Consider the following 22,965-nt stretch of genomic DNA (forward strand, 5'->3'; position numbering starts at 1 on the left):
CAAGGCTCGTTTCCCTTGGGCTCTGACCTGTGGCCTGGGCCTTGTTTGTCTGCACTCTGGCCCCTGGGCTAACTGGACCCAGACCAAGAGGAACAGTGTCCCACTTGGCAGTGGAATGACCTCCTCCTGACAAGAGGAGAGATGTCCAAGGTTTGAGCCATTTCTTATGGGCAAGAGAACCATCACTGTCTGTCAGACTTCTAACGTTTCGGGAACCAAAGGGGCAGTTATTGACGAGGTCCCAAAAGCAGAGCTCCTGGGTGGCAAATTTCACTTCAGTGTCACAAAGAACATAAAAAGCTGTCACATAAGGTACCGAGTTCCTTCCAATGCTTTAAATTCTATCCCAAGGCTCCCCCTTGCCCACAGGATGAAGCCCAAGCCCCTTGATGTGGCCAGGCTTCAGGACTTGGCCCATATACCCCTTTAGCTTCATCCCTTACCATCTCCCACATTGTAGCCTCCACCAAACTCAACTACTGATTGTTTCCTGAGATCATCATTTGCTCTCTGCCCTCGGTCATTGTGTTTCAGCTCCCTCTGCCTTGAATGCTATTCTCCATCTTGTACCACAAACTCCCTTTCCTTCAAGACTTAATTTACAGATCACTTCCTCCAGGAAGCCTTCCCTGAAGCCGTTGGCTGGGTTAGGGATCTCCTGTAGATACCATAGCCATGAACTCCTTGAGGATGGAAACTGGGACTTCCTTTAGCCCAGATTCTGGCAGAGAATCATTGTCAGTGATGTTGAAGGAACAAACAAATGTACATGTTTAGGGGAGGCTGGAAAACCACCTGACAGGGGTGCTGTAAAACCGAGTGGAAGGTTCTAATATTTCCACGTTGTAAGATTCAGTTCCTCCTAATTCTTGGTCAAAGATTCAGACTTGGGCTCCACTCCATCTGGGGCCCTCTCCCCAGCAAGCTACCTCCACCCCTTGCCCTCTGAGTGTTTGTTCCCAGGCAGGCAAACACACGTGTCCTGAACATAACCAGGAAAGCAATTTACGAGAAATAATTGCCAGCCAGTCCATGTGTGCTTGAGAGCAGCGGTGACCTCAGACTATTTCTGTCTGTGCGTCAGCCCACCCCGCTTCCTTCCTCTTCGGCTGCCCTGAGGGAGGGGTTCCTGCTGCACAGGTTGGGCAGTGTGTTTCCAACCCAGGACTGAGGCAGGGCAACACCAGTGTGAGCCAGCTCTGGAGGCTGATTGAATTCAAATGCGAGATGCTGAACAAGGGCAAGGGGGAGGAGCTTTACGGGGGCCTGGGATGTGTAGTTCAGCAAAGGCAGCGCACAAATCTGTTTTCCACCTATGCCCACCCCATCCACACAGGCTCTGCTGGGGAGATTCCACTAGGCCTTGGGGCCCTGCTCAGTGTGAGGTCTCCTTCTAGCCTCCCCAGCTCTGAATTCTCTTTGTTCTTCCTGGCCAGTCATTCTCAAAGGGTGGTCCCAGACCAGCACTGCCTGGAACTCATTAGGAATGCAAATTCTGAGGACTTAATCCAGACCTACCCAATCAGACACTCTGACGGCAGAGGGGGTGGGGAAAGGGGGGCAAGGATCTGTGTTTTAAACTAGCCCTCCAGCTGATTCTGACCTTGGCTGAGGTTTGAGGACCACTGTTTAGGCCACTGATGACCATTTGAATTTTTAGAATTTACAGATCCTCTCCCCCTAACAGACCAAGAGCAGTCTAAAAGTAAGGTCCTTATAGGATTCTTCCTTTAACCTGCCAGAAGGTGCTCTGAGGAAAAATCTCTGAGGATGTTCCTGATGTGGATACCAAGGAGACAGACAGGATCCGTCCTGTGAAAGGTCACAAAGTCCGTCAGTGACTACACCCCCTGCCTGTCACCCGTTCCCGCCACACATGTGTGCACACACACACACCCTAAGCTCTCTCACAACAAATGACTTGCAGTGCTTAGGCTATGCTAGGCTTTTTCTCACTGTTTTTGAACAGACTGTACTCTGGCCATAATTTCTAATGATTCTGTCTTACCTGGAAACTGACTCATCTCTGATGATTCAGCTCAGGCATCGCTTATTCCTCCCTCAAGCTGCATGAAGGGTCACTGTGGGTCCATTGCTCTTTTGTGTGCCCCTCACCCGTCACATGGACTCCCTGGGGAGAGAAGCTGTGGATAATTCCCTGTTGTTTCTGGTAACCTGAACAGGATAAACACCATGGAAAGTACAATAAGGCGAAAAGGTGCTGGCTTTAGAGTGCTGAAAATTACACATACACATGCCACAGGAGACCACAAATAAAGCAAGGCCAGAACTGAGATCTCCTGATGTGCAGCCTGGGGCACTTCTGAGGTTGACTCACCTGGCCTTTCCACCTGTCGTGTGTCCTTGGCTGGTTCAGGCCCCAGGCACAGATGTCTAAGAGTGACCATTTCACGGTTGCCAAATCCAGCGGCAGATCATGTCAATGTCAAAAATGTCAAGAACCGCTTTCCGTGGCTACTGAGTCTCCCCATCCTTGCCTTACACCCTCAAGGAAAAGCCTAAAGCCACTGACAAAATGAAGATAAGGAGCGTAGCTGGGAGAGAACGGGCGGCAGTAGCATCCTACCCTAAGATTCCTTTGCTGTCAGACTAATAATATTTTAAAACCTAATAAAAAGAGCTAATGCAATGCTTTCCATTTGCCAACCTTGTTCTAATTACTTGGATGAAGTGATTTAGTCCTCCCCCAAATGTTATGAGGTAAATATTACTGTTATCCCTGCTTGTATAGATGATCAGGTACAAATGTTACTAAGCAAGTAAGGGCAGGGACGGGATTTGAACCAGGCATTTGGCTCAGAAGTCCCTGCTCTTAATCACTATGTTACATTGCAAAATACTCACCTATAACTTTTTAAGTCTTTGTAGCACTTTCAAGTTTAGGAATAGGGTTCATATACATCATCTCAACACTCACCATAACCCTGCAAGGGAACTGAGGCTCAGAGAAACTAGGGGACTTTACCAAAGCCATGCTGTGGAGTCTATTAACCATTCATTCCCTCACTCACTTGATTATTCACTCTTTCATTCACCTGAGGAGCTGAACGATATTAAACATGGCTGAGTCCTGTGTATGTACTCTGTATGCTATGCTTAGTCATGTCCAACTCTTCGTGACCCCATGGGCTGTAGCCCGTCAGGCTCCTCTGTCCATGGAATTTTCCATGCGAGAATACTGGCGTGGGTTGCCATATCCTTCTCCAGGGGATCTTCCTGACTCAGGGGTCAAACCCGCATCTCTTGTCTCTCCTGCACAGGCAGGTGGATTTTTTACCCCGGCACCGCCTGGGAAGTCCAGTGAGTATGCTCTATTCCCTCTCATTCTGTTCCTTGGCAAGGGACTCACTCCAGGAGCAATGCTGAGCTGTTGGAGAGGCAGAAGTCACTGCTTCTGGGTCCCAGTCATCTTCCCTGGATTTCCTAAGTACATCTGCTCCATGGCAGGAAGACTAAGTCAGAATTCCCTGACTCCCTGGTTTAGGTGAGGGGCTCCTCTGAATCTCCACAAGCCCCAGACTTCTCCCTGATCACATGGAGTTGTCATGACCATTTTACTGGAGACCCATGTCTAAACTCCCTTCGGCCCACAGTGGGCCAGGTAGAGCACTGTAGCTGGGTTCACAGTGGAACCTGAGTGGGTTTGCAAGGAAAAGCACTCATTTATCCTGTTAGGTTCCAAAGTCCCTTTGATTATCCCCACTCCCACGTTTCTTTTTTTTTTTTTAAACACCAAAAAGAGGCTCCAGAAGAGGATGGTGGAGAGACATATATTGGATGTTTATGGGGCTGGGTATAGTAGACTGGGGACAGGAACCTCCTCAGGGCTCCCTGGAAGGTCACCGGCGGTCACTGTAGCCATGAAGCAGTGCTGGAGGAGGCGTTTGGGATCCTTAGCCTGCTCCTCATTGCAGTCCAGCCAGGAGTTCAGGAAGGGGTGGCTCTGCCTGAGAGGGCTCACTCCTCGCACCTCCACCGAGTTGCCTGTGTTTCCACCTTGGCAATCAGAGGGTGCCTCATCAGGGTCTGGAAAACAGCAAGCCAAGGGCATGGGGCTTCCTCCTGTAAGCCCTTCCTTTCCATCGGGATCATATTATACATGTAACTTCCCTGAGTGCTTACCTTGGACAGGGGTGGGCTCAGAGTCTTAAACATTCATTTAAACAAATCATTCATTTAAAAAAATATTCATTAATAATATTCCACATTGTGAACTATGAGCTATTAATGTTTCTCATGAGCTTAAAGTTTAATGGAGGGGACAGACAATAAACAATTGCTAGCAGATATGAAGACTTCATCTTCACCATAAACTCATAGGGTCAGTTCAGTTCAGTTCAGTCACTCAGTCGTGACTCTTTGCGACCCCATGAATCGCAGCACGCCAGGCTTCCCTGTCCATCACCAACTCCTGGAGTTCACTCAGACTCACGTCCATCAAGTTTGTTATGCCATCCAGCCATCTTATCCTCTGTCCAGTAGCATATTGGGCACCTACTGACCAGGGGAGTTCCTCTTTCAGTATCCTATCATTTTGCCTTTTCATACTGTTCATGGGGTTCTCAAGGCAAGAATACTGAAGTGGTTTTCCATTCCCTTCTCCAGTGGACCACATTCTGTCAGACCTCGCCACCATGACTCGCCTGTCTTGGGTGGCCCCACAGGGCATGGCTTAATTTCTTTGAGTTAAAAGTTACTATTAAAAACTCACTTATTAAATGAAGATTCAGGCTGACTACACAGCTAGCCTGCAGGGAAGTGTAGTAATTTAAAAAATACATATTGTTCTTTGCTTTAAGAATAGATTTCATGACTCTCTTCACTTACTGCTTGATCCTCTCCTCCTTTTATACCTGGACTTGATAGGAAGCTCACTTGGCCATATTATTTCCCACTTCCCATTCATGACATTCTGCTGCAACCTACTTGGTTTCTGCCTGTAACACAACTTAAAACTTTTTGTCACTAAATCCTATGGTTACTTATAAATCATTGCCTCCTTTGACTTATTAGGAGCATTTGACAGAATGAAGCACTCTTGCCTTTTTTGAATTAAAAATGTATCAAGTGTTCAAGCTAGAAATCAAGTGTATCAAGTGTTAGCTCTCACACCTTCTCTCCCTACCCATGTCCAAGGTCAAGCAATTCACTCCAGGTCCTGTTAATTCCACCACATCACTATCTGCTGTACCCACCCATTCTCTCCATCCTCAAGGCACCACACTAGATCTGCTTTTCATTTTCTTCTGCCCAGACCAAAAGACAGCCTTTGGTTGGGCCATCTTCCAGAGAGATCTTTCTAAGGTTAAATGAGTCCATGTACTACTCTTTCTCAAAAGCACTCAATGTCTTCCCATGACCTGTGATACTCGAGGTGGCATTCAAGGTTCTTTAGGTATGGGCCCCATACCTAGCTTTTCACTACTACTCTTCTCGGAAGAACTCAATGCTTTACTACACCAGAATTTTATTGTTCCCTGAATGGGTCCATTCCTTCATATCTCTGAGTCTCTGCTTTTACTGTTCCTTCTGTCTGGAATGGCATTTTATACCTTGTTTATCTAGAAAACTCCTATGCTTTAAAACCCATTGATGGAAGAGATCAAGGATGAATGGTGCCTCTGAAAACAACGAAAGAGGAAATTTGAAGAAGGACGCTGTATGGGACACTGGAGTTGGCTATGCAATATCCATTCCACCCTCTTTCCACCCAGCAATTATGTTTGGTTGGGATTGATCCCATCTCAGCTCCAGCAGAGGGGCCTGATTGATATGAGCCTGTCAAGTAATCCTGTTCCTTTGCCACAGGATGGGCAATCAGTGCATAGCATTTCCCTGGATGTAGTGATTGGGCACATGACCTGAGATGGTCCAATCAGAGTCAGGCCTCCTCCTTCCCCAGGGGAGGGATGAAGGAAGAGAGCGCTCCTTTCTTCCCCTAGTTAGATGGGAACAAAAAGAACACAGTCCCAGGGACTTCTGGAAGCCAACTTACTACCATGGGAAAAATCAGTCTGAGGAGAAAGCTAACACAAGAGGGCAGAGTTGTGAGAATCTCGGAGGATGGAGCCGTAGCCTGAGGACACTGAACTTCCACTTAGACCATTCCTAAAGCTCACCATACTTTTGGACTTCTCATTTACAGAGCCAATAAATTTTCTTTTTTGTTTTGAACTCTCTATTTTTGATGATTTAAGACTCACAAAAAGTTACAAAACAGTTGAGTTCCATTGTACCCTTCACTTAGTTTTCCCCCATGATAATATCTTATATAATCATAGAGTAATTTCAAAACTAGGAGACTGACATTAACATACTACAACTGACTAAACTACAAATCCTATTCAATTTTACCCATTTTTTTAATATGGACTTTTTTTGGGTGTTTAGTACTATGAAAGTTTATCACATGTATGCGTGTGTGAATGCATGCTAAGTCACTTCAGTCATGTCCAACTCTTTGTGACCCTGTGGACTGTAGCCTGCCAGGCTTCTCTGTCCATGGGACTCTCCAGGCAAGATTATTGGAGTGGGTTGGTGGCCATGCCCTCCTCCAGGAGATCTTACTGATTCAACCATTGAACCTGCTTCTTTTATGTCTCCTGTGTTGGCAGGCTGTTCTTCACCACGAGCGCCACCTGGGAAGCCCTATCATATGTACAGTTTTATATTATCACTGCCACAATCAAGACAAAGAACTGTCCCATCACCATGAATAAAAATTTCCTTATGCTACCTCTTTACGTCAGAACTTCCTCCTAAATCTAACACTGGTAACCACTAACCCCTTTTCCATACATAACGTTGTCATTTAAGAAATGTTACGCAGATGAATTATACACTGTACAACCTTGTGAGATGGGCTTTTTTCACTCTGTTTAATACCCTTGCAATCCATTCAAGTTGTTATGTGTATTGATAGTTCATTTGTTTTTATGGCTGCATATATTCCATTATATGGTTGTACCATTTGCCCACTAAAGAACCTTTGGCTTATTTCTAGCTTTTGTCTATTAAAAACAAAGCTGTTATGAGCAGTTGTGTATAGGTTTTTGGACAGACATACATTTTCATTTCTCTAGGATAATAATAATATTGTTTTGAATGGTATAGTGGACTGAATGGTGACCCCCAAATATATCAGGTCCCAATTTCTGGAACCTGTAACTGTTAACTTCTATGGTTTTTGCAGATGTGATGAAATTAAGGACTTTGAGATGAGATTATCCTCAATTATCTAGATGGGCCCTAAATGCCATCACACGTGCCCTTATAGGAGAAAGGCAGAGGGAGATAGACACTCACAGATAGTGATGTAAAAACAGAGGTAGAAACTAGAGTGAGCTACAAGCAAAGGAATGCTGGCAGTCACCAGAAACTGGAAGAGTCAAGGCACAGACTCTCCTGTGGAGTCGTTGATTTCTGCCCAGCAAAACTGATTTTGAATTTCCAGCCCTGAGAACTGAGAGAGAACACATATCTACTATATTAAGCCATCAAGTTTGTGGTAATTTGATACAGTGGTCATAGGAAACTAATACTTATAGTGAGGATGATTAACTTTATGAAAACACTGTCTTCCAAAGTGGCTATATATCATTTTAATTCCCACCAAAAATGTGTAAGAGATCCAGTTGCTCTATCCTCCCTTGGAATTATCAGTATTTTTACTTTAATATTCTGATAGGCGAGAAGTGGTATCTCATTGTGGCTTTAATATGTGTTTCCTTAATGGCTAATGAAGATGAAACATATTTTCATGTGCTTATTTGCTCTCTGTATCTCCTCTTCAGTAAAGTATCAGTTCAAGTATTATGCTCATTTTCTAAAAGCATTGTTTGTTTTCTTATTTTTTTTGTTTTTAATTTTAATTAATGAAATTATTTTTGGCTGTGCTGGATCTTTGTTGCTGTGTGGGCTCTTCTCTATCTGTGATGAGCAGAGGCTACTTTCTAGTTATGGTGCGTGGGCTTCTCACCGCTGTGGTGTTCCTTGTGGAGCACAGGCTCTGGGGCAGGCAGGCTTCAGTCGCTGCGGCGTGTGGGCTCAGTAGTTGTGTTTCCCAGGCTTTAGAGCGCAGCTCAGTAGTTGTGATGTGCACACTCGTGTGCACACCTAGTTGCTCTGCAGCATGTGGGATCTTCCTGGATCTGGGATTGAACCGGTGTCCTGAATTGGCAGGCAGATAGATTCTTTACCACTGAGCCACCAGAGAAGCCCTATTTGTTTTCTTAATGTTGAGTTCAGGGGACTCTTTATATGTTCTGGGTAAAAGACCTTTGTCAGATATGTGAACATTATTTCCCAGTTAGAGGCTCTTCTTTCCTTCTTCTTAATAGAGTCTTTATCAGCAAAAACATTTTGAGTTTTGATCTAGATCAATGACTAATGTATTTTTTTGTGCTTTTGATGGCTTGTCTAAGAATTCTTTGCCTAACCCCGGGTCATGAAGATCTTCTCCTGTTTTCTTCTAAAAGTTTTATAGTTGTATAGGTTACATTTTGGTCCATGATTTATTTTGGGTTAATTTCTATATAAAGTATGAGGTTATGTAAAAGGTGTTTTTTTAACCTGTGGAAGTCTAATTGTTTCAACATTATATATTGAAAAGACTATTCTTCTCCCATTGCATTGCTTTTATACTTTGTAAAAAATCTTTTGGACATACATAGGATGTGGGTCTATATCTTTGATAGGAACAAAGTAGATGATTAAATAGTTAATCTCACTAGGGGATTGTAAGTAGAAAATATATGAGGGACACCTATAAGTTAATGATCACTCAAGAAAGCAGGTTTGCTTAACCACAAAAATTACATGGTGGATTTTAAAAATATGGGAGACCCCTGTAAGTTAATGATTACTCAAAAAGTGGGTTTGCTTAACCACAAAACCAAGCAGTCTTGCTTAGCAACAGAACCATGCAACAGAAGGACGAGACATGCCCCCAAACAATAAACAATGGTGGCATGAGACCCACATCCTGCCCAGTGAGCTCAGTGAGTTAATGATCCCTAGGACATGCTTTCTGCACACATAAAAAACAGTAATTTGTAGACCTAAGCTTGACCATGTGCAGACAAAAAACTCCCCTGCCCAAAGGAGGAGAAGATGATGATGGGAGTATGACATCTACTCAAGAAAGACAAAGTTCTTCTCCCCCTCCCCACTTCTCCTTTGATTATAAAACTGTAGCCCAGTAGGTTCTTGGGGCGAGGCATTTCTCACCTGCTGGCTTGTAAACCTCACAAGCTTCCTATTCTAATAAATCCTTTCTTATCTATCATTTTGCCTTTTGCTTAATTCTTTTCTGCACTGGGATATGAAGGACTATGGTACCAGGGCTCTTCAGAGCCCCTGAAATGCCACTCAGTCAGTTTTATCATATCTAGGTGTCTGTCCCTCCTCCAGTACCACACTGTCCTCAGTATTGTTGCTCTATAATGTGTTAAAATCAAGTAGGGTGATTTCCTCCAACTTTATCTCTTTCAATATTATTTTAGCTACTCTATTTCCTTTGTCTTTCCATATAAATTTTAGAATCAGCTTGTCTATATATACCAAAGAGCTGCTATGGTTTTTAATCTTTACTATGTTGAGTCTTCCAATTCATGACATAGTGTGTGTGTGTGGGTGTGTGTGTGTGTGGCTCAGTCATGTCTGACTCTTTGCGACCCTGTGGACTGTAGCCCGCCAGATTCCTTTGTCTGTGGAATTCTCCAGGCAAGAATGCTGCAGTGGGTTGCCATTTCCTCCCTCAGAGGGTCTTCCTGATCCAGGTATCAAACCTGTGTCTCCTGCATTGGGAGGCAGATTCTTTACCACGGAGCCACCAGGGAAGCCCATGACATAGTGTATCTCTCCATTTATTTAGGTCTTCTTTGATTTCCTTCACTAGCATTTTGTAGTTTTTATTGTATAGATCCTATACATGTTTGTTAGCTTTACACCTCATTATTTCATTTTTTAGAGTGACTATAGATGATATTTTATTTTTTAAAGATCTGTCTTTTTAGAAAATATTTATTTATTTGGCTGGGTCTTTGTTGCTGCACGCAGCCCTTCTCTAGCTGTGGCAAGTGAGAGCTACTCTCTCCTTGCAGTGAGCAGGGTTCTCATCACTGCAGCCTCTCTTGTTGTGGAGCATAGGCTTTGGGGAACAGGCTCAGTAGCTGTGGCATTAGAGCTCAGGTGCCTCGAGGCATGTGGAATCTTCCCAGAGCAGCAATTGAACTCCTGTTGTCCCCTGGATTGGCAGGTGGATTCTTAACCAGTGGACCTCCTGGGAAGTCCCTATATTTAAATTTTAGTCTCTAGTTGTTTGTCACTGATACATATATAAATACAATTGATATTTGCTTCTGACCTTACGTACTGTGAGCTTGCTAAGTGCACTTGTTAGGTTTAGGAGGTTGTTTAGTGTGTCTCTGTGTGTTTTGTAGATTCTTTGGGATTTTTTGTTATTTAAGCTTGCATTTTAAGGCATTCCATTTGGCACAAGGATTTAGTTCAATTTTCTATTCAATGCAAGAATCTCCTTCAATGAATCCCACATTTAGCCTTTTCCTGGTTACCTTCCAGGCTTGGGGTGCTTTTTAAATGGAGAGTTACAAACTGGTGAACCAAATATAGCCCTCATGTAACTTAGAGGGTGCACTTTACAAAAGAATTTCAGGTCTTAGTCTAAGAAAGACCTAGCTTTTTTGAATCAACATCTGCCTCCCTATGGCTTCTCCCACTGATTTAACTCTGTTCTCTGACATCTCATAAAATGTCTCTTCTTCATGCCCCAGGACAACCTTGCAGAGGCCTGGGGTCCTAGGGTGTGAGCCCTGAGCCTTCTTTGCTCAGGGCCAAATGTCCCCAGCTCTTAGCCCATATACACATAATCTGGTTCTCAGACCAAGCTGGTCACTCACCTCTGATCACCTTCTGACTGATTAGTCAAGGTTCTTAAATTGTGGGGCTCTGGGCTGCAAGGAGATCCAACCAGTCCATTCTGAAGGAGATCAGCCCTGGGATTTCTTTGGAAGGAATGATGCTAAAGCTGAAACTCCAGTACTTTGGCCACCTCATGCGAAGAGTTGACTCATTGGAAAAGACTCTGATGCTGGGAGGGATTGGGGGCAGGAAGAAAAGGGGACGACAGAGGATGAGATGGCTGGATGGCATCACTGACTTGATGGACGTGAGTCTGAGTGAACTCCAGGAGTTGGTGATGGACAGGGAGGCCTGGCGTGCTGCGATTCATGGGGTCGCAAAGAGTCGGACACGACTGAGCGACTGATTTGATCTAATCTCTGATCTGATCTGAGCCGCAGGCAGTCAGGGGTTGGGAGGAATCCTTGGGCTTTTAGGAGTTATAAAACCTTGGCTTAAATCCTCATCTTGATATTAAATTATTACACTGCTGCTGCTAAGTCACTTCAGTCATGTCCAACTCTGTGCGACCCCATAGACGGCAGCCCACCAGGCTCCCCCGTCCCTGGGATTCTCCAGGCAAGAATACTGGAGTGGGTTGCCACTTCCTTCTCCAATGCATGAAAGTGAAAAGTGAAAGTGAGGTCGTTCAAGTTTCTGACTCTTAGCGACCCTTTGGACTGCAGCCTACCAGGCTCCTCTGTCCATAGGATTTTCTAGGCAAGAGTACTGGAGTGGGGTGCCCCGCTAACCCCTTCTCTCTGGATCTCAGTTACTATTGTATCAAATGGGGTAGAAAGTAGGACTGGCCTCATTTTTCTATTTGTTTTCCCTCAAATTCCAAATTGTAAAGAATTCAGTCTCTTTAATGGACTGCCTTTATTAGGTACTAGCCTCTCCACTCCCCATGACCATTTTCTGTTAATCAAAGAGTTCTCATTAGCAGGAAAGAGCCCATGCTAAGTACCCTCCTTAGCCTAATACAATTCTAGCTCAAAACAAAGAAACTTGGTCCCAGTAAAACCTTTGAAATATTGGAAATTGCTCAAGAATCCTCATTGCTATATTTGGGGATGCTTGAGTGATATATTTGGAACCAAAGTTGTGCACCTGTGGAGTGGATGCTAAAATGTTACCTCTGAGATGTGATGGCTGATATGTTCTAATTCAATTGGGGGTAAAGAAGGACCACCATTCTCTTGCTTCCAGACTCTATAATTCTGTTAACATGACCTGAGATTTCACTCATTTTTTTTTTGGCAGATACATCAAAATGCAGGTTCACACTGAACTTGTGGGCCCAATATGCCCACAAGTTTTTTTACATGATTCTCTTTCCCAGATGCCACGGATTCCCTCACATGAGTATCCCAGGGTCTTCAAATCCACAACTCTTCAATCCCCTTCCAGGGAAACCAGCAAAATAGCCAGTGGTCCAACTCTTGAGCACACTGTTTCTGCCTCTTCCTCTGGCTGATATATAATGAAAGTTCTTAAAGTCCCTCAGTGGCGCCTGAAGCCTGGGGGAGGAAGAACCATCTTATAAAGGTGCTAGCCAAGAGGAAAGGAGGATGCCTAAGGCACATATAAAAGATTCAATTTTCAAGTTACAATAAGAAGATTCATGTTTGGCTAAAACATGCTGGCACAAGCATCTTATTCGATTCTTCTAACGATTCTCTGAGGCGAGTGTTATTTCATGTTATAGACAAACACAGACAGAGAAGGTTACCACTGGCACAGCTATTAGTACCGGATCCAGGATACACTTTCAATTCTACTTGATTCCAAAGCGTGGGCTCTTTCCACAGAGCAAATCTACCCTTAGTATAGGTTAGGAACTCTACTAGATGCTGGGGACACAAAGGCATTTAAGACATGATTCCTATCTTTGACATATCAACAGTCTGAGGCGACTAACATGTAAACATCTAAATGCCTAACGATAATAAAAATGAGGGTTACTCATTTTTAAAAGCCACCATGTATTAGAAACCAAGCTCCAATGTAAGCTTCATCTCTAGTTTTATTGCTTTCTTAGTGGGTATTATTGTACACATTTTACAGAGTAAATTAAGGTCCAGGGAGAAGTGACTCGCCTAAGGCCACACAGTGAGAGTAACAAAGCCGGAATCAGAGTCATGTTCTCTGACATCCCAGCAGGGTTGTGCTTTCCCATCTTTTTTTCAGGGACCTTTTGGCCAGTCCCCCCATTGCCTGGGGTCTTAGCCTGTCGTGACCAGCAGGAAAGGAGTTCTCAGGTTTTCTCCCTGATTGGAGATGAGTCAGCCTTGACTCATCTCTGAGGCTTGTTTGGGTCATAGGTACCACCTCTCCAAGTGTGGTTAAGTAAAAAGCAGTGGGCTCTGAGGAAGTGGAACACTTCCTGGAAGGTCAGAGGGCCTGCTATAGGAAAAGATCTTTGGCCCTGGAGGCAAAGTCTTGGCCAATTGGCTGGGTGACCTTGGGCATATCACTGACACTTTCTGGGCCTCAGCAACCCATTGATAAACTGAGAACATCAGGCTCGATTCCCAGGAGCCCTAAGAGTTAGAGGGACTTCCCAGGTGGTGCTAGTGGTAAAGACTTCACCTGCCAATGCGAGAGACCCAGGATACCCGGGAACGGGTTCAATACCTGGGTCGAGAACATCTTCTCAAGTAGGAAATGGCAACCCACTCCAGTATTCTTGCCTGGAGGAATTCCATGGACAGAGGAGCCTGGTGGGCTACAGTTCATGTGGTGGCAAAGAGTCAGACATGACTGAGCATTAGAGCCACAAGCCAATTAATGCCCAATAGTTCTCTGAGGTGGTTGTTAACTGTATTCAGACCAGCAATGAATGAGAGAGGTGAGAGATGAGTTAGTGAAAATGACAAATTAATGATATCCCCACCAACATTTTTCAGAGGAGGATGAGTCTCCCCACCTCCCATTTTTTATCTCTTATTAAAGGTACCTAGGTTAGAATACTTACCTCACTTACCCCATCAGTAAAATAGAGTTGATAATAACCTAAAGTAGCTGAACAGGTTAAATGGGATAATGTGCTAGGCACCTTGGCATAGTGCCTAGCACAAAAGTAGGTGCTTGGTCAGCCTCTGATCAAGCTAGTTCCTCACAAAGTACAAGAATGAGAAAGCTATGGTCTTCATTGCATCCCGAGTTTGAGGGATGGGTGGGATAGGGTTCATGGGACAGTAGAGAATACCTGGGCAGCAAAAGGAGCCTATCTTCAGAAACTGTTCTATTTTCACTGTGCTCTTGTCAAGGAACTCCCCACCCCACCCTTGCCCCCAGGCTCAGAGATTAGGACCCAAGGTACAGTGTGTAGTGATTGTGGGTTTTAGAGTAGGGAAATCGGGGTTGACATCCCCAAATGACAAGCCCACTAGCTGTGTAGACTTGGGCCAATTGCCTTCTCGTGGCTGAGCCTTGATTTCCTCTCCTGTAAAATGGGGCTAATGATCTCTCTATGGGCTTCCCAGGTGGTGCTAGTGGTAAAGAACCTGTGAATGCAAGAGACATAAGAGACTCAGGTTCAATCCCCGGGTAGGGAAGATCCCCCTGGAGGAGGGCATGGCAACCCACCCCAGTATTCTTGCCTGGAGAATCCCCATGGACAGAGGAACCTGGCAGGCTACAGCCCATAGGGTCGCACAGAGTTGGACATCACTGAAGCAACTTAGCACGCGTGCATGCACATACCATCTCTCTACAGGTCCTACTGTAGAAGGAGACAAAAACAGATGAAAGTCTGTGTGAGGGGGAAGGCTCTGAGTGTAAGGGAGTGGCCTGTAAATGTTGATGCTGGGTTTGATCAACCCAAATGTTGGGTTGATGCTGCAGGTTCAGAGGAAGGAGAGGACAGCACTTCATGAAGAAGAAAGGAAGGAACTAAGAGCTGAGTTTGGGCAAAAGACAGAGAGAGCTGAAAGCTGTTATTTAATAAACAGAAAGTGCATTTTCCATTTTAAAAGTAAGAAGCAAAAAGCAAGAACACAAGCTGTATCAAACCCTGGTGATTGAATAATCAAAAAATCTAGCTGGTGGCTGAGCAGTGAAAAGCAGGAGGATCGTCTTCATTCACAGGACCGCCAGGTGAGCTGTGTTCCATTGATTTAGAAAGGCTGCAGGTGATAGGGTAGGGGGAGATGAGGGGAGCAGGGTATAAGCACCCTACACACCCGGCCTGGTGAGGTAGAAATAGGACTTTGGAGGCAGAAAAACACACACATTTGAATTACAACTCTGCAGTTTACAAACTGTGACCCCGTGGGCAATTGAAACACTGTTTTCACATCTGTAAGATGGGCGATAATAATACCTACCTCACTGGGGTGGTTTGGAAAATTAGACAAGATAGTGCATGTAAAGTTTCAAACAGAGTCTGGCATCAAGTAGGGACTTCCCTTCCTCAGCACAGGGATAAGGAGAGGAAGGAAGGTGGAGATGGAGTTGGCTCTAACATTCACTCACTAGGTATGTGGGCCTTAGTCTCCACATCTGTAAAATAGATTTTAATAAGATCCATACACTGCCTGGTTATTATGAGGAGCAAATGAAATTGTCTATTTAGAGATAATGCATTCCTTTTAACGACAGTATTATTTTTCATTCCTTCTATGTTGATGGACATTTAGTTTCTTTCCAGTGTGACAAATTGTCATGGTATCCATCTTTACAAGTCCTCTCCTAGTGCAACTGTGTCTCTAAGGCAGATAATTAGAAGTGGAATCACTAATAGGCTATATACATTTTCAGTTTAAATGGATAGTGCCAAAATGCTGTACAAGTGGTTTTGCCAATTTATTGTTACCAGTGGTATATGAGATTACCCATTCCCCCATGTAACCTTCTCACTATCAATGTGATCCATTTTTTATTTTTGCCAATGTAATTGTTTTTTAAATCATTTTTTGAAAAGGTATGTCATTCTTAAATTGCATTCTCCTGATTATTAGTAAGGTAGAGTATCTTTTTATGTGTGTTGGGCATTTGTATTTTTTGGTGGATTATGTATTTCTCATGTGTTTAAAGGTGCACTTATATATCCTGGATATCAATCTTGTCTCTATTTTATATACAGTTGATTCTCATTATTTACTGTGCACGCATGCTCAGTCACTAAGTTGTGTCCAAGTGTTTGCAACCCCTCTGTCCATGGATTTCCCAGGCAAGAATACTGTAGAGGGTTGCCACTTCCTTCTTCAGGGGATGTTCCCAACCCAGGGATCAAACCTGCATTTCCTGCTTGGCAGGCAGATTCTTTACCACTGAGCCATGAGGAAAGTGAAAGTGAAAGTTGCTTAGTCATGTCCAACTCTTTGCAACCCAATGGATAGTTCATGGACTTCTCCAGGCCAGAATTCTTGAGTGGGTGGCCGTTCCCTTCTCCAGGGGATCTTCCCAACCCATGGATTGAACCCAGGTCTCCAGCATTGCAGGCGGATTCTTTACCAGCTGAGCCACCAGGGAAGCCCATTATTCACTGTTATTTTGTTCTATTAACTTACCATTAACACTGAATTAGCAAATACTGAATCAATTGCCCCTTGCTGCTGCTGCTAAGTCACTTCAGTTGTGTCCGACTCTGTGCGACCCCATAGACCGCAGCCCACCAGGTTCCCCCGTCCCTGGGATTCTGCAGACAAGAACACTGGTGTGGGTTGCCATTTCCTTCTCCAATGCATGAAAGTGAAAAGTGAAAGTGAAGTCGCTCAGTCATGACCGACTCTTAGCGACCCCATGGACTGCAGCCCACCAGCCTCCTCCATCCATGGGATTTTTCAGGCAAGAGTACTGGAGTGGGGTAGGGAAATACAAATTTAGGTTCCTGTGAGCCTCTGGTCACATTGTCAACCAATCAGTACATAACTTTGCTTTATGTATGTTTCTGCTTAAAGATACTGTATTTAATATATATTACTAACTGATAACATTTAACTCATGTGTATTGAACACATGTATTTTTTCCATAAGGCACATGACAGCCTTTTTATGTTGAGGAATACTAGATAGCACTTCAACGTTATATTTGGGGGCCATTTTCAATAGCGAAAGTGCCAATAAAAACACAAAACTGCAAAAATGTGACACTAAATATACCATGAAAAGGACGCTTGTTCATAGTCTGAGAGCTGAAACAAAAAGGCAAGCGTGGCCCTGTGCAGCCTCCGCTGGGCAACCTCAGTGTGACTGGGCAACTCAAAGTTTTTGTTGCTCTGTGCACATCCACGTCTGCAAATGACCTCAAAAACACTGAAAGTATTGATTTTTGAGGTTACAAGTTAATTCTAGCATGTAGGCAAATTCACCAATATGGAATCTGCAAATAATAAGGGTTGACTATGCATCTGTATTTACAATATCTTTGCAGTCCACCACTTGTTTTTTTAACTTTATACATAGTCTCTTTTGTGTTATTTGCATTTGTTGGAGGCAAATTTGCTAATATTTCTCTTATTTAAAAAACTAAACATTTTATTCATGTTACTATATTTTAATTAGTCTCTTTCTGGAGTCTTCTTCTATTCTAAGGTTTCTCAACATCAACAGTATTGACATTCTAGGTCAGATAACCCTTTTTTTTAGACCTTGTTATGCAGCCTGTGGGACCTTCCTTAACCAGAGATAGAATCTGTGTCCCCTGCCCTGGAAGCACAGAGTCTTAACTGCTGAACCACCAGGGAGGTTCTGGGTCAGATAACTCTATTGCAGAGTGCTGTCCTCTATATTGTAGGATGTTTAGTAATATCTCCCTGTAATAAACATAGAATTATTTTGATTATCAATGAACACATGAAGAGTTTGTGATGGAAATGTTCATATCATGAACCTCCTGAAAAATGCACTGGTGCTTCTTAATATTCCAGAAACACACGTGAGGCAAATAGTCCAAACATCATTTCCAAATATCTCCCCTCTGAAAAGGTGCTAGCCTGCTGAATACAAGGAAATCACGTGGCCCCTTTCTTACCTGTAGTCTGTAAGTTTAAGCCTGGGTCCAACTTTGTGTGGGGTTTTGAGCTGATGAACAGGTAACAAAGCACACAGGCAGTGACAATGAAGGCCAGGAGGACCACTGCTGCTATGGACAGGCCCACAAGAGCACCAATACTGGGGACAGAAAACCACAAGGGAGCAGAGTGTCAGGAAAGGACTTGGAAGGCAGCATGTTACAGGAGAAATGTTGTAGGTGTTATAGGAATCAGCCAGTCTTAACTTTTGTTCTGTTTCTGCTTCCCTTAAACAGACTTTTGGGGCCTAAGCCTGGGAAAGAGCATCAGCTGTGTGGCAAGTCCTCACCACGTACATAACTTGATGTGGCTTTATCCATACACATATTCAGTGCCATGATGTAGTTGAGACTGAATTTGTGTTCCCTTTATTCTCCTCTCCTTTCCTCAACCTGCTGCCACCCCAAGAAGCTAGAGATGATCTTTTTCAATAATTATTTTTTATTTATGTATACTTCACTTGGCTGCTCCATGTCTTAGTTATGGCATGTGAACTCTTAACTGCGGCATGAGGGATCTGGTTCCCCAACCAAGGAGCAAACCCCGCCCCCTGCATTGGGAGGGCAGAGTCTTAGCCACTGGACCACCAGAGAAGTCCCTAAAGATGATCTTAAAGAGCCCTCCCCATACTGCCATTTCTTAAAAATCAAGACACATAGCAAGCCTCAATTTAATATCAACTGTCCTTCCACCCTCAAGGTAATATCTGACTCAGTCTCTAGTGGGTCATCACGGCAGTGTGGACTCCACATCTGAAACCCCTTTTCTGCTGCTGGTCCCTCACCCCTCAGCCTCATTGCCTCTGCACCAAGTCAGGCCCTGGTCATCTGGTCTCCAGACTACTACCTTCTGGCTTGTTCAGGGAGCCACTGTCTTTCTGTTTCACATGATCCCTCCCATCATCTCCCCACATCAGAATTTTACCTGTCCTTAAAGGCCCATCTCAATGTCTCCTCCTCAGTGCTTTCCTTGGTCCCCTTTCTCTTTCTTTTCTTCTCCCAGTCCAGGCCTACCCAGCTAGGACACCTTACTTGGGGTCATTAGCACTTTCCACTTGGTCAGGGAGTCCAGTGTGGTAGGGAAAGAGCAAAGAGCTTTGGAACTCTCACAGACCCACCTGGTAAATTTAGGACCCAGATCTGTAACTAACTCGATATGACATCTTGATGAAATTATTAAGCCTGTTGAGTCTCAGCTTCTTTGCCTGAAAAGTGAGAATGATCAAAACACAGCACCTCTCAGGTGGTAGTGAGGGTGAATGATATCTATAATATTCTTGGCACACAGTAGTTCAACATATTCCTCATGCGTTCTCTGTAGGCATACTGAGACCATGTTTAACTGGCTCTGTTCTGCCTTTGTACGAGCCTAGCACATAGCACGCACTTAGCAATGATTATTGAGTACCTAATTTGTGTCAGACACTGTGGGATGTTCTCCCAGTGGTAGGACTAGGCTTGACTGTGTGCCCTTTCTGCCTACGACTCCTTCTGCAGCTTTTCTGCCTTCCCTAGCCCGACCCTGACCCCAGTCTCAGATTCCTGCCTTTGCCATTTCTGCTAGATTTCACTCCCAGCTAGCTGATGGTTATCTTCCAGTAAACAGAAACACCTTAGAGCTTTGGAGAGTCTGCTTTCCCAGGGCTAAATAAATTATTGGCTATCCCTACGATGGAATAGTATAGAGCCATTAAAAAACATGTTTTCAAATAAAATTTAAGATCAAAGATAAATTCTGATGAGTTAATGTGAAGTGAAAAAGGCAGGACCCAATATTAAATATATAGTGTAGCCCTAACTTAAATACATAAAATAACATGTACATATATAACATAACAAGGTGAGGATGGATGGAAATACACTAAATGCTAATGGGCTGTCTCTGGGTATAGCACAGGCTATGGATGTCCTGTCCATGTCCCACTGGATCTTACAATTCTGGAATATTCTGGCCAGGGTTTCAATGCCAGCATATGTATCTCTTTGCCTGAAAGCTTTCTTGGGCCCAGAAGAATCTCTGCACACTGAACAGGTCAAAAGTATAGGAAAATGGATGCCTCCCTTCTCCCTCCAGCATGTAGCCAATGACTGAAAAAAACTGACATGTAAACACCCAGCTTCCCGGCCCTGAGGTGGGATGACTCTGAGACACGTGTGCAGTGGCTGACACAGGATAGCAGTTTCAAGGCTGGTGGCCCTTGGTGTTGACTTGCTTGGTAGCACACCGCCATTAACTCCTTCCCTTTCCCATCTCACTTCCCACCCTGTACCAGTATTTCCTAGGATCGTTTGTCATGTAAACTGCTTGCCTTAAAGTCCTTTGTTTCCCAGTCTTCTAGGGAACCCAAGCTAAGACACTGGGGATCTCCCATGATTGCTTTTCTTTTCTGTTTCTCCTGCCCTTTCTATTTTTTTCCCACATTGAGCATGTAGTAGTTTGTAGTTCTTTAGTATTAGTTTAATACTTTTTAGTTTAGTATTTTAATTAAATATTATTTCTTTTTTTTTAATCTACTCACTGTTTATAAGGCTGTTATCTGTGGCTCAGATCATGAACTCCTTATTGGCAAATTTGGACTTCAGTTGAAGAAAGTAGGGAAACCACTAACCATTCATGTATGACCTAAATCAAATCCCTTACAACTATACAGTGGAAGTGATAAACAGATTCAAGGGATTAGATCTGATGATAGACAGAGTGCCTGAAGAACTATAGATGGAGGTTCGTGAAGACCATCCCCAAGAAAAAAAATGCAAAAAGGTAAAATGGTTGTCTGAGGAGGCCTTACAAACAGCTATGAAAAGAAGAGAAGCAAAAGGCAAAGGAGCAAAGGAAAGATATACCCATTTGAATGCAGAGTTTCAAAGAATAGCAAGGAGAGATAAGAAAGCCTTCCTCAGTGATCAATGCAAAAAATAGAGGAAAACAATAGAATAGGAAAGACTAGAGATCTCTTCAAGAAAATTAAAGATACCAAGGGAACATTTCATGCAAAGATGGGCACAATAAAGGACAGAAATGGTATGGATCTAACAGAAGTAGAAGATATTAAGAAGAGGTGCCAAGAATACACAGAAGTACTATACAAAAAAGATCTTCACAATACAGATAATCAAGATGGTGTGATCACTCACCTAAAGTCAGATATCCTGGAACACAAAGTCAAGTGGCCCTAGGAAGCATCACTATGAACAAAGCGAGTGGGGGTGATGGAATTCCAGTTGAGCTATTCCAAATCCTAAAAGACGATGCTGTGAATGTGCTGCACTCTATATGTCAGCACATTTGGAAAACTCAGCAGTGGCCACAGGACTGGAAAAGGTCAGTTTTCATTCCAATCCCAAAGAAAGGCAATGCCAAAGAATGCTCAAACTACCGCACAACTGCACTCATCTCACATGCTAGTAAAGTAATGCTCAAAATTCTCCAAGCCAGGCTTCAACAGTACATGAACTGTGAACTTCCAGATGTTAACTGGATTTAGAAAAGGCAGAGGAACCAGAGATCAAATTGCCAACATCTGTTGGATCATCAAAAAAGCAAGAGAGTTCCAGAAAAACATTTATTTCTGCTTTATTGACTATGCCAAAGCCTTTGACTGTGTGGATCACAACAAAGAAATTCTTAAAGAGAATTACACCCTGTGTGGAAAATTCTGAAAGAGATGAGAATACCAGACCACCTTACCTGCTTCCTGAGAAATCTGTACAAAGGTCAGGAAGCAACAGTAAGAACTGGACATGGAACAACAGACTGGTTCCAAATTGGGAAAGGAGTACGTCAAGGCTGTATATTGTCACCCTGCTTATTTAACTTATATGCAGAGTACATCATGAGAAATGCTGGACTTGATGAAGCACAAGCTGGAATCAAGATTGCTGGGAGAAATATCGATAACCTCAGATATGCAGATGACACCAGCCTTATGGCAGAAAGTGAAGAAAAACTAATACATGTATACCTGTGGTGGATTCATTTTGATATTTGGAAAAACTAATACAAAAAAAAATTAAATAAAATTAAAAAAAAATAAAGAGCCTCTTGATGAAAGTGAAAGAGGAGAGTGAAAAAGTTGGCTTGAAACTCTCAGAAAACTAAAATCATGGCATCTGGTCTCATCCTTCATGGCAAATAAATGGGGAAACAGTGGAAACAGTGACAGACTATTTTTTCGGGTTCCAAAATCACTGCTGATGGTGACTGCAGGCATGAAATTAAAAGACGCTTGTTCTTTGGAAGGAAAGCTATGACAAACCTAGAAAGCATACTAAAAAGCAGAGACATTACTTTGCCAACAAAGGTCCATCTAGTCAAAGCTATGGTTTTTCCAGTAGTCATGTATGGATGTGAGAGTTGGACTATAAAGAAAGCTGAGTGCCAAAGAATTGATGCTTTTGAACTGTGGTGTTGGAGAAGACTTTTGAGAGTCCCTTGGACTGCAAGGAGATCAAACTAGTCCATCCTAAAGGAAATCAGTCCTGAATATTCATTGGAAGGACTAATGCTGAAGCTGAGACTCCAATACTTTGGCCACTGGATGCGAAGAACTGACTCATTGGAAAAGACCCTGATGCTGGGAAAGATTGAAGGTGGGAGAAGGGGATAACAGAAGATGAGATAGTTGGATGGCATCACCGACTCAATGGACACGAGTTTGAGTAAACTCTGGGAGGTGGTGATAGACACAGGGAGGCCTGGTGTGCTGCAGTCCCTGGAGTTGCAAAGAATCAGACATGACTGAGTGACTGAACTGACTGACTGATCTGGAAGATTCGTGCTCAGGTTGGGACCATACCCTTTACAAGGGACATCTATGGGTACCTGGCTGGAAAAAGCCTGTAAAAGTAGGATCCTTTGAGGAGTGGGTGAGAGAGTTGGGGGGATGCGTTCCAGATCAGCAGACAGTCAGGTAGTAGGTACTGCACTGAACGTCTTCCAGGGGACAGAGGAACCAGTTTCAAGGACAGAGCTGGGAGCAACAGGGGAGAGTCCAAGGGGGCAAAAT

General features: G+C 43.7%; 1 protein-coding gene across 1 annotated transcript in view; it reads right to left on the minus strand.

Moving 5' to 3' along the window:
- Nucleotides 1-3,790: 3,790 nt before the first annotated feature.
- The window catches only part of SHISAL2A (shisa like 2A), a 31,101-nt gene continuing 11,926 nt past the window's right edge, over nt 3,791-22,965 (minus strand). Inside the window, exons 2-3 of the mRNA XM_005894754.3 lie at nt 17,921-18,060; nt 3,791-4,047 (exon numbers count right to left, since the gene is read on the minus strand). Of these exons, the coding sequence (XP_005894816.3) occupies nt 3,803-4,047; nt 17,921-18,060 (385 nt within the window). The 3' untranslated portion in view covers nt 3,791-3,802. The remainder of the gene's footprint in view (nt 4,048-17,920; nt 18,061-22,965) is intronic.

This window comes from Bos mutus, chromosome 3 (genome assembly GCF_027580195.1).
Source record: "Bos mutus isolate GX-2022 chromosome 3, NWIPB_WYAK_1.1, whole genome shotgun sequence".
Classification (NCBI taxonomy): domain Eukaryota; kingdom Metazoa; phylum Chordata; class Mammalia; order Artiodactyla; family Bovidae; genus Bos; species Bos mutus.